Source organism: Hylaeus volcanicus, chromosome 3 (assembly GCF_026283585.1).
Source record: "Hylaeus volcanicus isolate JK05 chromosome 3, UHH_iyHylVolc1.0_haploid, whole genome shotgun sequence".
NCBI classification, from domain to species: Eukaryota; Metazoa; Arthropoda; class Insecta; order Hymenoptera; family Colletidae; genus Hylaeus; species Hylaeus volcanicus.
The window spans coordinates 27,625,177-27,640,315 of NC_071978.1; the positions used below are offsets into that span (position 1 = coordinate 27,625,177).

General features: G+C 39.1%; 1 protein-coding gene, 1 long non-coding RNA gene and 1 pseudogene across 2 annotated transcripts; 2 read left to right on the forward strand and 1 right to left on the reverse strand.

Annotated features, from left to right (window-relative positions):
* The first annotated feature begins 579 nt into the window (after positions 1–579).
* Positions 580–3,223, forward strand: LOC128874019 (uncharacterized). The gene is made up of 2 exons (XR_008456551.1): positions 580–715; positions 1,008–3,223. It is a non-coding gene; the product is annotated as an uncharacterized LOC128874019 (long non-coding RNA).
* A 2,742-nt stretch (positions 3,224–5,965) lies between these two features.
* On the forward strand, positions 5,966–12,081 carry LOC128873625 (galactokinase-like; annotated as a pseudogene).
* Positions 10,923–14,313, reverse strand: LOC128874018 (G8 domain-containing protein DDB_G0286311-like). Its single transcript, XM_054118246.1, has 3 exons — positions 14,089–14,313; positions 12,841–13,284; positions 10,923–12,661 (listed from the first exon to the last, which is right to left on the reverse strand). Exons 1-3 carry the CDS (start codon positions 14,153–14,155, stop codon positions 12,567–12,569), a joined length of 606 nt encoding a protein of 201 aa, XP_053974221.1. The 5' UTR covers positions 14,156–14,313; the 3' UTR covers positions 10,923–12,566.
* Positions 14,314–15,139: the final 826 nt, after the last annotated feature.

A 15,139-nucleotide genomic window follows, 5' to 3' on the forward strand; every position in this document is an offset into this window, starting at 1 on the left:
CACGGTCATCGCCGCGTTCAGGTGTCTACGTATCCGTCCACGGCGGATCGACGACGTATACGTGGTGACGGTGTCGCGTGGACCACGGCAATTGATTCCTGTCGCGACGCAAGATCTCGCGGCACACGAGCACGGCGCGTCTCGCGTATATCTCGTCTCACCGCGACAATCGATAAAAGTCGGCCCTCCGCCTCTCCCGTCGGTTCGACTCTGTCCTCTTCTATCCTCCCGATCGCAGCTTCTCCAGCAGCCACTCGATCCCTCCGGAGCTCGTCGAAGACGAAATCGCAGCCGCGCACCCGAAACCGTTTCCCCCGTGCTCGGACGACCGATCGACGATGTACACACGGAATCTTCGCCCGGAGGAGCAACAGTAGCGCGAGGCGGCGCGGCTCGCAGCCAGTAGACCGTCTCTTTGCGCGTACACGCGTGCCGTGGACCGAGCACAGCGGGTGGTTCAGCAACCACCGATCGATGATACGTTCATCAGGATTCACCTTGGGCGCATATTCGAGCCGCGCCGCGAGACTCCCGAGGAAGCATTCCTAGGTGCAGGATCGACCGATCGATTAGGCTTCGCGCGGTGATCGGGATTTTGGGATGCTCGAATCGCGGCCTTTATCGTTTCGGGGCTTTCGTACCTAGCCGAGGTGCTCCATGGCGGTTCCGAGTGACTTTCCAACTGGAAGAGCGGACGGACTAAGGAAGGCGGTTGGTAAGGCGCTTGCCTACCGTACCGCGACGCTTTTTTCGGGGCGGAATTGAGATTTGAACATTCTTTTGCGAGGGAATGTTTATCGGCTGCTTTTCGTAGTGTTCACCCTCTTTGTGCTCGCATTCAAACGTCGGGAAATTTTAACTGATTTATAGATCAAATCTGTAGGTCATGGAGTATACCTATCGCACACTTTTTTTTTTGTATAAATTCTCTTTGTGGAAGTGTTCACGGTTTTCTTGTATAGTGGCATCCTTCTAGTATTCACATTTAAACGCAAACGAATTTGTAGGTCGTGAAGCGAAACTTTGATACTTGAACTACCAACGCTCCATCTGTATCTTTGAAATTCGAGGAGGGAAGGATGAATTAATTTATCGATGCAACGACCTTCCTATTTTGATATTTGTCACCAAAAACTGCACGTACGTTAACCTGAAGTAACTTTAAAATGACCCGAGTCACGTGTCTACCTTGATAGTTCTAAGCTATGTAAAAAATGATAATAAAACAAAAATTGTAGAGGGAAAATTTACAAATATGGTGGAAGTTCACTTATCGCCCTCGATTTCTGCGATAATCGAGTTAACGAATCTAATGGATGGCTGCATATCCTGCATATCCCCATTACTAGCTTCAAACTTACTTATTGCATAGTGACCACCCCCTTCAACTATCGACACTAGGCAACGAACGAGGCTCCCGTGTAATGATCGAGGTAATCTATCGCAGAGAATCGATGATGCGTTTATCAAGATTTACTTTGGATATTCCCTAACATCCCTAGGCGCTAGTCCAACTGGGATCAAGGTACTCGAATCGGTGATTCAAGGGTGGTTTTAGGATTTTTATAGTTCACGAAAGTGTAACGTGGTTGATATTATTGCTTGACAAAGCACTCGCGTACCATGCCTAGATGCATTTTTGGGGGGTGAACTTAGCTTCGCAAATTCTTTTTCCGATGTCTACTTTATTCTTTAGACATATAATACATACACGTAATACATACACATAAATTGATTTAACTTCGCGCGGTAGGAAGATTAAAATTTCTTAAAAGTAGTTGGCACGCATAGAGTATGAAAAAAAGGATAAATAATAGTAGAAAAGTTGTCGAGGGAAAAGTTGCAAATACGCTGTAAGTTCAATCATCGCGTGAGTCCTCGGGCCTGACTTCCTGCAATAATCAAGTTAACCAAGCTAATGAGCGATGGCTCTGCACATCATATCCCCACTACTCGCTCCAACTTTACTTATCGCACAGCGACCATCCTCTCCAATTGTCGACATTAGGCGATGAACGAGACTCTCATGTAACAATCGAGGTTCTACTCTAATCTCTTACAGAGATCTATCAATTGCAAAATGTATTCAATGAGTACTCGTTCGGGAATTTTGCCCGAGATTCGTGATTTTTCAGTTACGCTACGTCATTTCCGATCCCCGTGTTCCACGAGCAAAGGACACAGCGGGTGTGTTTCGATGAAAAAAGGTGGGTGGCCGTGGCAAACCTAGGGGAAACAGTGGCAGGTCCAACCCCAGTGACCTGCAGCTAATAAGTCGAGGAAATTTTAGTAATTCAGACACCTCGCCGTATTAATTCATCGTAATTCGTTAGACGTGGCGCATAAAAGACCAATCTTCTCAATAATCCTCGTACGTTTTAGTTCTTTAGTCTCTCGAGCAATACCCAATTAACTTTCTATGCTTTCATTAAGACATCAACCATTTAAGTATCGACGATTAAGATTCCAACAAAAACTACCAGGTCGTTTACACCGTCGACAACGATAAAAAAAAATATTTTTTCTACGCTTTCGCATAGTACTCGAATTCAAGCCTGAAAGAAACAAGGACCTCTTGGGTGCCGAAGTTGAAGGTTCATTAGTTTCGTAGTAGATCCGACTCGGAAGGGGAACGACGGATCGACGAAGCAGGCACAGAGGGGATGAAATTGAGGGGTAGGAGAAGGAAAGACACTGGCGGAGGAAAGTAAGACGAGTCGCGGGTGAGAAAAATGGGGGGGGGGGAGGATGGATGAACGTGATTTAGCGGGAGAAGAAATGAAAACGTAGCAAAAGGGAGAGAGAGAGAGAAAAGGATGGTGACTGATTATACAGGGGAGGAAGGGGAAGATTGGGAAGCGAGCATGAGAGACGAACGCAGATGAGGATGAAGGGTGGCATGAGACGACGCTACGTCCAAGGAGGGGATAGGAAAGACGAAATAAAGGGACACGAGGGAGCGTGGTCTTATTGACGAAGGGCAGGGACTCCGCCCTTCTGTTGAGAGTTAAACTCACGTCTGCGCCTCCTTTTTTTTTTTTCGCCGAAGCGGACCACGCGCGCCCGAAAGCGATCCCTGGGATTCGCTCCTGGATTCCCAGCTGAATCGAATCTTACTGGATCTCGGCTTGAGGCTGTAGGTCCTGGTTAGGGCTGGGACCATTCGTATATTCGAAAATTAGAGTATTCGAAGATTTAGATAGACGGAATTCATCGTACTACTGTAATTGAAACACAGTTATTAGAACATATTAGAACACTGTTAGAACGTATTCGACTACTCAAGCAATTCCATTCGTATATTCGAAAATTAGAGTATTCGAAGATTTAGATAGGCGGAATTCATCGTACTACTGTAATTGAAACACAGTTATTAGAACATATTAGAACACTGTTAGAACGTATTCGACTACTCAAGTAATTCCAACGTTCGAACATTCGAATATTATTATTGGAATACTTGAACCTTTAAATATAGTTATCAGAATGTTTCAGTGTTTGAATATTATTGTTGTGATATTTCGTTATTCGAGTATTATTACACGAGTATCTTCGTTACAATATTGACATGTTCGAGCATCATCGGACGAACATTTTTTTATTCAAATATTCTTCTTCTTCTTATCTTTATTAGAATATTCGAGTAATCGAGTTTCATTATACTTGTATTTCTCTAGTCCTGGTTAGTAATACTCAAAATACGCAGGAAAGTTGACCTATTCGGTCAGAACGTGAAATAGGATAATATCCCGTTTAAGGCTGCAAAGTTATTACTATGTGTTTATAGATGTACGAAACGAATCTCCTCTAATTATACGTATGCACAATACGAGTATTAAAGTTTGGCATAAGCACAGTTAATATATTCTGTTCGATTAATTTCAACGCAGTTTGCATAATTCTCGTATCTCCAGGAAGCTTAAAGTTCTATGGTGTGATAATTACGCGAACGTTCGTGACGTACCCATTATCGCGCTCCACGGATAACCACATGCAGCGTACTGTTTTTCCGTGTCGATATCCCAGCAATTTTCGTTATAGTATCGTCCAGCAACGTAACAGCGGCTCGGTAAAAGGATATCGAATCGGTTCTTTTTTTCCTTTTCATTTCCTACACACCGGCAATTAGCGTTCGAATATTAACGCTGCGAAGCTTCGATTATCCGAACAAGTTTGCCACGCACTGTTCGAATAAACGAGTAGTTCTGAAATATTATCAGGAGTTAGCGATACGCCCATTATTTCTGTCTCTGGTTTTTCTTATCATTTCCCGAACGCGTTAGATTTAGATGAATTTGAATTATAAATTACTGTTGAATAACAATTATTAGATAACTCGTAAATAGTAACAGTAGACAATTATAGAAGCAATCGAATAAGAATTCAAAAAGAAAACGCCTTGTTAACCTCTTCAAGAAGGAATTCTTTCGTTCGATTTAAAAGCTGTCGATCTGATGACTATGCTGCTTATTCGCAGATTATAGTATTTATAGCAACTTCGAAACTAAGAGAACACTGTCGTGCGAGGCACAATCTCCGTAGAGGTTAATAATATGCTCCTTTTCCTGCGATTATACTTGTGACACTCGTGTGCCCCGTAAGTCGCAATAAAGAATATTGTTTAACGTTTTCTTGTTGATACGGTTTATGCACAACCTCCGCCATTCGTCTCAAGGCTGATGCGATATACCGAAAGAAACCGAAGCATTTATTCGCGAAAACCGACGCTCGTGAAAATCAATTATTCCAAAACGTTCTCAATACGCGAAATCAATTTATTTTTCTATTATTTTATTTAACGTTATATGCCGTTTGTTATCATTTTCATATCTGGAGTGGAGTTTAATTTGTACACCGGGTTCGAAATAGAACAAAATTTAATTAACATGATTGACTAATTAAGTACGCTTGAAATTTGTGTACGTTAATGTTGAACGCGTTAAGTGTAGGTACTCTAGATATACAGACACAAAAACTGAATACGAATTCGATCGTTGCATACGAAACGTGTAAAACTGGGACGTTCTAATGAAGCAACTATTATGGAATGTGCAACGTTTTTAAATGTTGAATATTGTCGAGCGTTAAAATTGTTCCATTTTCCTTCTCTTATCTCCTTATTTTGCTTATGTATGCATTTGGTCGTTGCGGGAACTTCGTAGACGCGTCACGATAAATCTGTACGGCATAAAAAGTTGATCGCTAAATCGAAGCGACACGATTTTTACAGACAGAGGTCACGGAGATTAGATCTTTAGGAGAGTGTTCGAGTTTGTCCACGCTGAATCCAAAGTGTCGACAGTGTTATTCATAAATAGTTTATGTAACAGAACGATCATAGATCGTTTACATCTTAGAAAGTTCACGGGTAGCAGGTGTTCACGTAACGGTGATTCTACTGTATATACGTAAACGATTGTTTTCAATAATTCCGATATACAGGGTGTTCCAGAATTAATGTAAGAACCGGAAATGGAGGGTAGTTGAGACGATTCTGAACGACAATTTCCTTTGGAAAAATGTCGTATGGTGCTTCGTTTTTGAATTATTAACGAAAAACCGTCGACCAATCACAGCGCCCGAGTAGTGCGCGCTCAGCCGCGAGAGGTTACTCGCGCGCTGTGATTGGTCGATGGTTTTTCGTTAATAATTGAAAAACGAAGCATCATCCGATATTTTGGCAAAGGAAATTGTGGTTCAGAATCGTCTCAGCTACCCTCCCCTCCCATTTCCGGTTCTTACGTTAATTCTGGAACGGCCTGTATAATTAGGTTTGCCCTTGACAATTTAATACCACAGAAATACTCCACTCGACGAGAGGCGCGCATGCGAAAGAAACGAAAATAGAAACAGCAGAAATTCGCATTTTTCCATTTCCTCTTTTCCAGTCGATGCCACGGAAATGTCAGATGAAAAATACATCGGCTCGAGCATCGCGATCCCGTTCGAATGACGTTGTTCCAGTATGAAAACTAAATCCCGTAACATTGGCGCGGAGTGCGGCATCTCGACGCTAGGCAATTTATCGAACAATAAAGTAAGAGCTCCCATTGTTCGAGATAGAAAAATCGGAATAAAACTTCCGTTTCCACAATGCGCCACTTTACCGGCGCGTTACACTGTGAGAAGTCGCATTGTTCGCCCAACAAATTGCCGTAAAAGTCGCGGTGAACGGATTATGTAAACGTTACAACTCGTTGATTCGCTCAAAAGTCTTGGGACAGTTTCTAAATTTTACGTAAACCTAGAGGACGATTATAGAGTCGCCGGAGTGAATAGGACTTTCGTCAGATCTGGCGTTTCCAGCCGATGATTGAATCACGTAGGTTTGGTTCTGCTTATAATGACCTCCAAGAATAGATTCTCGATGGTTGATACTAATTGAGGCTTCTGGGTAGAAGCCTTGTCCTAAGATACTTGTACGTTTCACCAGCATTGCAGCAGAAAGGAATATCGATATATCAGTGCAGACTTAACACAGATCTGAACCTGATTTTTATATAATTATATAATTATTGTTACAGACAAGATCTTGCCTAGATATTTTGGCACCTGGTAGATAGGTTAGATCTGAACCGATATATCAGAGTGTCCCTTTAAGAAGTTAATAGCAATTCTCTGACGTTACGTCAGCATTGCAGCCAGCTTCTTCACGGGTCGAATATATCAGTGGAAATTAACCCAGACCTAAAAATAGTTTCCCAACAATCTATCGATAGATGTACGGGGTTGTCCAGAAAGTCCATGCCGATTTTTTGTTGGTGGTGTAGGTTTAAATATATCGAAATGGTTGAAAACGAATAACATATATCCATCCCTTAAAAGGTGGAAAGGTTGTGAAAAAAAATGGTACCTATGTAATTCAATAAATATATATAAAAATTCAAATATACCTTTGCATCTTTCTTAAAACTTGGCACGAACTTTCTGGACGACCCAATGGTTCGATAAATAAGCGACTAAAATGAGCAACATTTTCTAAAACATTCCGATAAAAGTAAACCTAAACATTGATAATTTTATTGGAAAAAGAAGAATCGCCAATAATTAATAAAAAAATTCATAACCCACGCGAAACACCTTTGATAATAACCTCAGATGTCCTGAGACGTTTGAGCAGTGACTGTGGTCGTTAAAAAAGAAATTAAAGAAAATCTCGTCCGTTGCAGTTTCTCAAAGATTATTATTACTCGGTGAAACCGTATCTGCACGATGAATTCTCTGGCCAGTTTCCGAAAAGTCCCAGCGTGGAGGACTTGAGGTCCCTGGCTGAAAAAGAATTCTTCAATTACTACGGCAAGTTTCCCACGTGCGCCGTGTTCGCACCTGGACATATATCACTGACTGGAAAGAGCACAGGCCTCGCGGAAAGTAAATCGTTGTCTATGGTACGTGAAGATTCATTTGTTTCGTCGTGTTTCGCTTCGAATAACTGGCCCCGCTTCCGTGATCGCCGGTACACGCGCTTTCCACGGTGGCGCGGCGTGTCGTAGAAAAAGCAACAGAACCGTAACAACGACGTGCACGTTTATCTTCAATTGAAATAAAACAGGCCATTCAACTTGTCACGTTGATAGTTGGTAAACGCAGCAACGGTAGCAAATGGTGCCACGTTAAAACGCTCACGGACGAAATTGCCGGCGAAAAGTCGTTCAGGTTTTATTTGAACCCTGAAAATCTCCAGGTATCCACGGAAGATGCGTCGTGGATACGGTACTTGAAAGCGACGATACAATGTTTCAAAGCGAAGCGAGGTATCATTCTTCAATCATCTCTCTCTCTCTCTCTCTCTCTCTCTCTCTCTTATGCATTTCTCGAACAGTTCACCAGAGCTGGGCAAAATTTATATAAAAATCTGCAAAAATGTATAAATCTTTCGAGTGTGCAAATTTCTTCGTACCAAACTTGCCGTATTCGATAATCATATGATCGAGGTGCAATGTGCCTCGTTCGTGATCTTACGCGCAGTTTTACATGAAAATCAATTAGAAAGTAGCGGTAATAATTTCCATTTCATTCTATTCGGCATCCACTGGACCGTTCACGTTTTAAACTATGCGACATAACGAAATGATCCAGTTGAAATGAACGAACGTGATGTTTCGTAAATGAAAAATACGTGAAAATAAACTACTAAATTAAATACCTATGTATTTAAATTCTGGGAATCCCCCATATCCTGTAAACAGTGTGTTTTTAGTGTGAAGCAATTATCTCGATACACACGTCATTACGTATATTTATCTTTCGTCGATACATCAGAAAACGTTGCATCACTCTTCACCTTGAAACGAGCCAGATGAAGAATTTGAACCTTATCGCGGAAGTGTTCTATTTATATTTATACTACAGTTTGTAAACAGCAATAGAGAGACAATACTGAACGTGCCGCTTCAACTCAAAAAATCGATTATTACTTTTCTCCATGATAACGACTCTACTAATAATTCTACTTCTTACGAAACTATCATGCATGCCATTAGCAAACAATTATTTTAATTGTTGCTCCGTTCTCTGTGTGTATTTCGTCTGTGTAGTCTCGCGTACGTTTCAAAATACGTTTAGGTATGAATACTGAGAATTATTACCGAACGACGCAAACGAAAATTTATAGCGAAGCGAGTGTACGTACATCACGCCACACTTACACTACCGTTTCATACATCTGGGATCGCTTAATTATCATTGATAACGGTCGTGAAAAACGCATACAAATGACGCGCGCGTGTATTATTATGCTTACTTCGGAACGACAAATAAAACATTGGTCGATAGCTTTCAGCGAGGAATGCGGTTGTTTGATCACCGGTACGTGAGAACTCTATATATACAACTGAAAACAATTACTGGATCACCTGTTCAAACACATTCCCCGCTCCAGCACTCTGAAAGTTCCAATATTCTGCATAAAGTGGGCAATCAATAAAAACACTACTCTGCCAAACATTCGTTATCCAACTCCGCCAACGAAACGAACGATGTTGAACCTCAGGCCTATTAAACTTTCTATTTCTTCAAATAAATACTGCGTGCTACTTCAGTTTGGTACAACCGTGTTTGCACACCCGGTATAAATCAGTCGACTTCGCCTGCCACGATAAGGAAAAAAAATGCATGAAAACATTGCATACAGGTTGAGGTTGAGACACTCGAGACTTGGTTATAGGAATCTAAATTCAAGCAATGTTACAGCGATATTATGATGACATTGCAGTTATATAAATAGAAAGTTATACCAACAAAAAATTGGAAAGCAGCTATTACAGGTATTGTTATTTTAAAGATTACTTTGAGGCCTGTTTTTCTCCAACTACCAGTAAATTAGTTCGCTATTCAAATGGCCTGTCTTAAATGTTCCAACCTCTATAAAAGGCGAGGTTTGGCGGATTATTCCACGACTCTATTCAAATTCACGAAAAACGCTAATATGAATTATATATTATTCAACTAGCACGCAATTATTGCATCATGTTCAAGCTTATATTTCCCCCCTCGATTCTTGATAAGTAGTTATCTGTTCACACAGGATCATGCTTCGAAACCTAATAGCATGTTGAGCAAAACACATTGATAAACATACTTGCGTTATGATGCACGAACAAAGATGGACAAAATATTATTTGAGAAATGTCTGGATCTGTCGCTAGTCTGTCGCAAGCGATACAGCTTTAAACGTGTTTAACCCTTGCCATTTACTCCTTTCGTAGAGCACTGGTTACCTGAAAGTTAATCGCTACATTGCTCGCGCTAACTAATAAATATACATTTTTCTGATTATTTACCGCGATACATTTGATTCCATTTAAATTCTGAGTTCTTATTTAACGAGTAACAGATAAACGCTCGTCGATGGCTTTTACTAGAAAAACCAGTCCTCTCCATTTTTTCCCATTTCTAGGTTAGAATGCATCTTGTGAATTGGTAAAAGAAAAACAGTTTGTACGAAAACCAGTTATCTCGTTCGACATTTCTAGGTTAGAACGCGTCCTGTTTTTATTGCCTGAAAACTCTTCAATTTTGGGGACGACTGGAATATTTAATTTTGCCCAACAATGTATCAGGTTGTCCAGAAAGTTCGTGCCAATTTCTAAGTAACATTCAAAAACATGTTTGAATTTTAATATATATTTATTGAATTACATAGGTGCCATTTTGTTCCATAACCTTTCCACCTTTTAAGGGATGTATATATGTTATTTGTTTTCAACCACTTCGCGATATATTCAGACCTGTACCACCTACCAAAAATCGACATGAACTTTCCGGACAACCCAATATATGCCTGAACGCGAGAAAAATGATCGAACAGACGTCCAGCCGACTAGAATAAGTGCGATTGATATTGTTAACAGCGCGTGTTCCCGGATTCGAAATCGTAATCGTCTCCAGCGTGCCGGTGAAACGCGGTCTTGGTAGTAGCTCCGCCCTGGTCGTTGCATTCTACACATTTCTCGAAGCAATCACGAATATGCAAACTGGAAACATTCTAGAGAAAACGCTGGCGTGTCACTTGGCAGAGAAACTAGCGGTAGAATCGCACGACCACCGTATCGTTGATGCTTTGGCTTCCATTGTCGGCGTCGAAGAGAAGATATTCGCTTTCGATGCACGATCCTTTAACATCGATGCTTGCGACTGGAATTCGTTAGAAGTTGAACTGATCGTTATCGAATGCGTTGATCCCGATGCCGAATCCCCAAAATCCCATAACGCAGGGTGGCACAAAGAAAGTTTTACCATTATGAACATGATGTCACGTTGGCGTACACATCCAGACGGTATTTTAATGATGGAACGTCTGATATCGCGTGAAATGATAAACATGGCCAAGAATGTTATCAACAAAGATGAAAGAGTGTCGAGAATGGTAGATGCCATTAGAGCAGATCGGTGGGACGAGTTTGGTAGGGATTATCAAACAATTTGTAGTATTGTACAACTTAATTTGTTATATTTTTCCATTGCATAGTATTAATTATTGTATAATTCATATAAGCAATTATTTTACATAGCTTGTTAAAACATTACATTGAACGTAAATATGTTGTATTATTTTAGGCTGCTTTGCATATATTTAGTTTTAATAATAGTAAATCCTGTCTCTCGCTTTTAATATGTTTCCAAAGTTATTTGTTTAGGTATCGCGCGTTCCACTGAAAGCCAATAAGCTTCGTCGCGTTTCTGTACAATTTTCGAGTGAATGTTTAATGCGCATTATAGGAAAACTCCTGTGGGAAAACTATCATTCCGCGCGTAAATACTTGAGCTCATTACCAGACGATATTGAACGTATTATGACTGTGTTGAAAACAACCGAGGGAATTCTAGGAGCCAGTGTTATCATTGGCCGTAGTCACAGTGCATCTATAGTTGCATTGGTAATTATTTTATTTTTTTGAACAGGACAAAACGTTTAACGTAAACAAAATTTAAAATTAATTTCTATTCTTTTCGAACTTATTATTTAAAAACAAAAACAAACAAACAAAAGGAAATAAAAATACACGTTATTCGATTACGATTGCTACGTGAAACGTTGAACGGCATACATAAGTTGTTCTTTTTATACTCAACGTCTGTTTCAATGTTTGTCAATTGTTATACAACTACGTTTTCCAACAGGTACAAAGGTCGAAATTGAAAAGTTTCATCCCCTTGTTAAATCGTATGAAGGTTTTGCAACAACGGTATTGTAGGGTAAGATCATTCATGGGGGCATCTACACTTTACACATACGAACGTCATTCGCTTTCTTGGAATGAAACGAAGCATCGTTGTTATCGCCGAAAATGTATAACCAAATATCATCTTCGCGACGAAGACAGCTTCAAATTAAATGCATACAATTTCGATTTCACCAAAACTATATCCCTGTTTATTCCACATGAGTCGCTTTTTGATTAACCATTTTTTAGTTTATTATCTATCAATTAAGTTTCCCTTATATCCACCTTTACTATGAAATATACACATAGGAACCTTTATATCTGTGTACATTTTAATATTCTTATATTAATTTAACCGTTGTTTTTATCATACATACGATAGAAAATGAGTAGAAGATAAGAAAAAAATGAAAAATGTGCCTTACAAAATGATTCTCACTTGAACGGAAAATAGTATATAGATTATTATCTTGCAGAATTGATCTTTTTAATGGAATGTGTATTTGATTGGTCGTCAACTTTCGTGCACGAGTTGCGCATGCGTATGGTAACGTTCAGTTTCTCTCCCCTTTCTCTCTCAAGCCCTTAGTTCTCAACTTTTGCTTTCTATCTATCTCCTTCGCATTACTTTTCTCTTTCTCGCAATTGCATTCGTTATCACAATGCGCGTGCGAATATGTGGAGAGACAACATTGTAATGTAACCTGTCTTTGTAATTAGGTACAAAGAAACGAAACTCGCATTTTGCACATCACATTACTAAGAGCACTTAAACCACGCGACACTTAAGTGCGTTATAAAAATACGCAATATTGTTATAATAAAATTTATAGTTTTCAGTTCAAATGACTGCATTTACTTGTCGAAAAAGGAATTTTCGCGTTGATGACTTCTGCGACATCATAGCGTACGGTACTCTCGTTCATTTAACGTTCTATAAAATTTCCATGAAAATGCTGCAATTGCCATCAAACATATAGCTAATATGATGCCACCTAAAAAAAAGTTAAAAGTACACGATGTAGCTATAAGAAAATACTGTACTTGTAAGTATAGTACTACTTGAATGTAATTCAAAGTAATATCTATTTAAGAAAGCAAATGGATGCATGTGAATGTAAAGTAATATGATCTCGATTAGTAATAACATAGATCTTAAATATGGAATGCCTACCTAAGAAACTGAGCCCATCGAAATGTCGTTCCTTATAGGGTGAAGGTGGGACACCTTTTGTTGATACAGGAAGTGCAGTTGTGCCTAGTGATGATGTACTTGTTGTTACATTGCTTGCAGTCGGAGTAGGTGTAACTGTACTAATAGTCGTAGGTTTGTCGGGTGTTTTTGTTGATGGTAATGTAGTTGGTTGAGAAGTGGTAGTAGCATTAGTGGTAGCAGTAGTACTGTTGGTTTTACTAACAGTAGTTGCAGTAGTAGGGGTATCGGTAGGTTTAATGGTGGTACTGCCAGTACCATTAGTAGAAGTATTAGTATTTGGAACAGTAGAAGATTTTGCACTTTCATTAGCAGGAATTGCAGGTTTCACAGGAGGAACAGCAGTGGTTGCATCCTCTGTCATATGATAAAAGACAGGTTTACTCTCGTCGGGCGGTGTTTCCACTGTATAAACAATTAATATTTCATACATTGTCAATCCATTAATCTTTGGGAATCTTTGGGAAGAGTTATTTCTGTAACATTTATCAGATGAAAAATTGAACGATGCATGACTTATTTTTCTCTACTTATCATTGATATAAAGAATTGAAGTAAACATTTTACTTTTATTATACCGATAACACTAAACAATTGTTACACAATCAATGTAGTTATTAGTTGGAAACATTTAATTTATAGCTTAAATTAAAAAATTCGATTCTATTTAAAATACTTAACAAAATCTCGTAAACCAAGAAATATTTAATAAACCGATATATACATTTAATGTACGAACGTAAGCTTTATAAGGTAACATAACTTTTACGTGTCTGGTAATTTGTAAAATTTCGTAGTATACACGTAAGCATATAAGAATCAATAATAGTAAATCTGTATACAAAAGCACCGAAGGTCGACATGACTAATCGAAAAGACTAAACAAACCATCATAATGGAACGACAAATTAAATAATTACAGGTATACGTGGTATTTCTCGAAACGTCGAAAAACATAACGGGTTGTCTTGTGTAACGCGACACGAGTGAACGCGTCTACTGCGTAAATTAAAAAAATGTACGACAACGTTCTTTCGTATCCTTTCCCTCGTCATACGTACATGCAGTAGATTTGTACGAGTATCGAAAGTTCGTACAATATCCGATGATATCTGCCGTTTCTAGAGTTCATATGTTTCAACGTTGTTAAACGCGAGATGTTGTAGTAATAAGTATGCGAAAGCAAATACAAGAAAGATTTACACTTACCATTGTCACTCGCAATGCTGCAGACTGTTGTAGCCAATAGAATGCAGGTTATATACACTATCCTCATTTTCGCTATCAGAATGCAAACAGTTTCGTGAACAACGTATACTTTTTAAAGAATTTAGCTTCGATGAACAAAATTCCTCGCCGCAAACGAGTTACAGATACGTGCAACGTAAGCTTCTGCTGGAGTTGAACTGGTCGCTAGCATCGGTCTCCACCAATTGCAACTGTTTAAGGACACTAGCGACGCTACGTAACTTTACATTTTAAACGTACTCTCCAGATGGCATACATGATGTGTAAAGGTCTGAAAACGTTGTAGAAATATCAAAGGGAAACATAAAAGCTCTTGGTATTTTAAATTTTATTATAAAAATTTGTAAAGTTACTGATTTTATAACGGAATTCCGAGATACCTCGCCATCTGAATAAATAGATCAAGAGTAGAACACTACATCGATTGTTTTTCATTTTTTGTTATCATGCTTTCGTATTTGAATATCATTTACATTCGAAGTAATAATGTTTGTAAATATCTTTTTTTTTCCCTCAAGTATTTTGTATTATATCGATTATTTCTTGATTTTGTTTTACTTAAGGTCCGATAACACAATTGGTCGAAATGTTGTTTTTTCCTTCTTCTAGTAGCAAATACTATAATTCTATAATACAAGAGTCTATATTATCAAAATACAATGTCTAGTATATCTAACTGAAATGAGTCTTGCTCTTTTAGCAGAATGTCACTAACTGCAGTACCAACCAAGATACATGCTTCCAGCAGACGAGATCTTGGTTGATGTCAGAACTAGTTACTTTCTCCAATAATTATTTAACCTGTGGATACTCGGACCAAAGTATAGATTGCACCGAATAAGGCGACTTTTTTTAATGCTGGCGTTAAAAAATAAAGAATAATCTGAAAAGAACTCCAACAAAACGTTTTACAGAATCTCTTAACTATGCTAAACGTTAAAGTATCGAAAATAATTAATTCCTTTCTAAACACTCATAACTCGAGAATGTAGACATGAGCTCGAGGTCATCT

Excerpts from the sequence above, each read along its gene's own strand:
- LOC128874018 (XM_054118246.1), bottom strand. The coding sequence starts at position 14,155 with ATGAGGATAGTGTATATAACCTGCATTCTATTGGCTACAACAGTCTGC. Across the intron at positions 13,285-14,088 it reads CAGCATTGCGAGTGACAATG|TGGAAACACCGCCCGACGAG; the intron begins GTAAGTGTAAAT and ends TTGTTTATACAG. Across the intron at positions 12,662-12,840 it reads CGATGGGCTCAGTTTCTTAG|GTGGCATCATATTAGCTATA; the intron begins GTAGGCATTCCA and ends ACTTTTTTTTAG.